This window comes from Lipotes vexillifer, unplaced genomic scaffold (genome assembly GCF_000442215.2).
Source record: "Lipotes vexillifer unplaced genomic scaffold, Lipotes_vexillifer_v1.1 scaffold158, whole genome shotgun sequence".
Classification (NCBI taxonomy): Eukaryota; Metazoa; Chordata; class Mammalia; order Artiodactyla; family Lipotidae; genus Lipotes; species Lipotes vexillifer.
This window is the reverse complement of record NW_006788189.1, coordinates 1,334,210-1,335,876: the sequence shown is the minus strand read 5'-3', so window position 1 is coordinate 1,335,876 and position 1,667 is coordinate 1,334,210. Positions and strand designations below refer to the sequence as shown.

Here is a 1,667-nt window from a genome sequence, read left to right as displayed (position 1 = left end):
AGGGATACCGGAAACAGCCTAGAGTGGTCAGCCCTGCCTTCCACTCCCAGTACTTCTGGGGCAAGTAAGCCGAAGACTTGTACAAGAGTAGACTGCTGTATTACTTAACTGTATCACACTTTACAGTACAAAAGGACTTCCATGCCATCATGTTCACGTTCACAACAGGTATTTGGAAAGTCTAGCAAAATAGGTTTTTCAACCAATGGCTTCTACATCTACAAAAGAAGTATCTACTGGGGACTTCCCTGGTGGTGCAGTGGTTAAGACTCCGTGCTCCCAATGCAGGGGTCCCAAGTTCAACTCCTGGTCGGGGAGCTAGATCCCACACACATGCTGCAATTAAGAGTTGGCATGCCACAACTAAGGGGCCAGCAAGGGAGCCTGCAAGCCACAACTAAGGAGCCCGACTGCTGCAACTAAGACTCGGCACAACCAAATAAATAAATTATTTTTTAAAAACAGAAGTATCTACAAAGCCTTTCAGGCAGCTTTACTGTACACAAATGGACAACTGTGTCAATCTGGTCAACACCTGTCTGTGTGCCTTTGCAGCAGCCTTCCGGGCCCCAGGAAAAGGGAGATGGAAGAGAACCTGTCCTCAAGCTGCTGGCACTGCCTTAAACCAATAAACTTTCACAACTGAATAGATGAGAACTCAGAAAAAGTGCACCTAAGCGGGACAGGAGTAAATAGCAGGAGGTGCAGCTTGATCCAACGTCCGGGAATGGGAATTAGGTAGAAACCAGAGGGGGATGAAGCCCTGGCAGAGACCCGGAAAGTTGTGACCTACGTGACCACTGGTTGAAGAATTTCAAGGAGGCTCTGAAAAAGAGCAGGGCTGTGGGAGCTACCTCAGAACACCCAGAAGTGCGAGGAGCATCGCAAGGCGGGCCAAGGATACATGATAAGGGGCCTGAAAGACTCAAGAATATTTCCAGGCCTCTGCTGAAACGGGGAAGAGAAAAGAAGCAAACTGGAGGGAGTGGGGGGTTAACTCTTCTTCACCTCTGTAGCTTTACCAAAGAAACCACCTAAGACCTGCAGTCTGAGCTTCTAAAAACATTAAGTTCACTGACATAGATTAGCATGGTTTTAAGAAATACGTAGACCCCGTGTACCCTTTCCCCATTTTCCCCCAATAGCAACACCTTGAAAAGCTATAACACAATATCACAAGATACTGACATCCATAAGGTCAAGACACGTTAAGTTTCCTACAAGTTCTTTTATAACCACACCGACTCACGCCCCCCAACTAACTTTTAATGCTGCCATGATTTATCAAGGCCCTCACGGCGCCTACACCGGACACAGGACAAGGTCCGGGGCTAGGAGGGTAAACGTACAGGGATCAGCAAAGTCCCAAGCCCCGGGTCCAGCGGAGGCAGCTGAAGGAGCGGAGCCTCAGGCCCCGCCCCTTCCGCCAAGGCCGACCGACAGCCGACCGAGAGCCGAGCCGCTTCCAACGGCGACCGAGCAAAACCGGAAGTGGGCGGTAGCCCTCCCCTTCCCAGAGCCCCGCCCAAGATGGCGGACCTCCACCGCCAACTGCAGGAGTATCTGGCGCAAGGGAAAGCCGGCGGGCCGGCGGCCGCCGAGCCGCTCCTCGACGCGGGAGAGGCAGAGGAGCCCACGGCCGGGGCCGGGCCGGCGGGGGGGGGGGT

General features: G+C 52.6%; 1 protein-coding gene across 1 annotated transcript in view; it reads left to right on the top strand.

Moving 5' to 3' along the window:
- Positions 1-1,530: 1,530 nt before the first annotated feature.
- Positions 1,531-1,667, top strand: part of SFT2D3 (SFT2 domain containing 3) — an 842-nt gene continuing 705 nt past the window's right edge. Inside the window, exon 1 of the mRNA XM_007461315.1 lies at positions 1,531-1,665. Coding sequence (XP_007461377.1) covers positions 1,531-1,665 — 135 coding nt within the window. The remainder of the gene's footprint in view (positions 1,666-1,667) is intronic.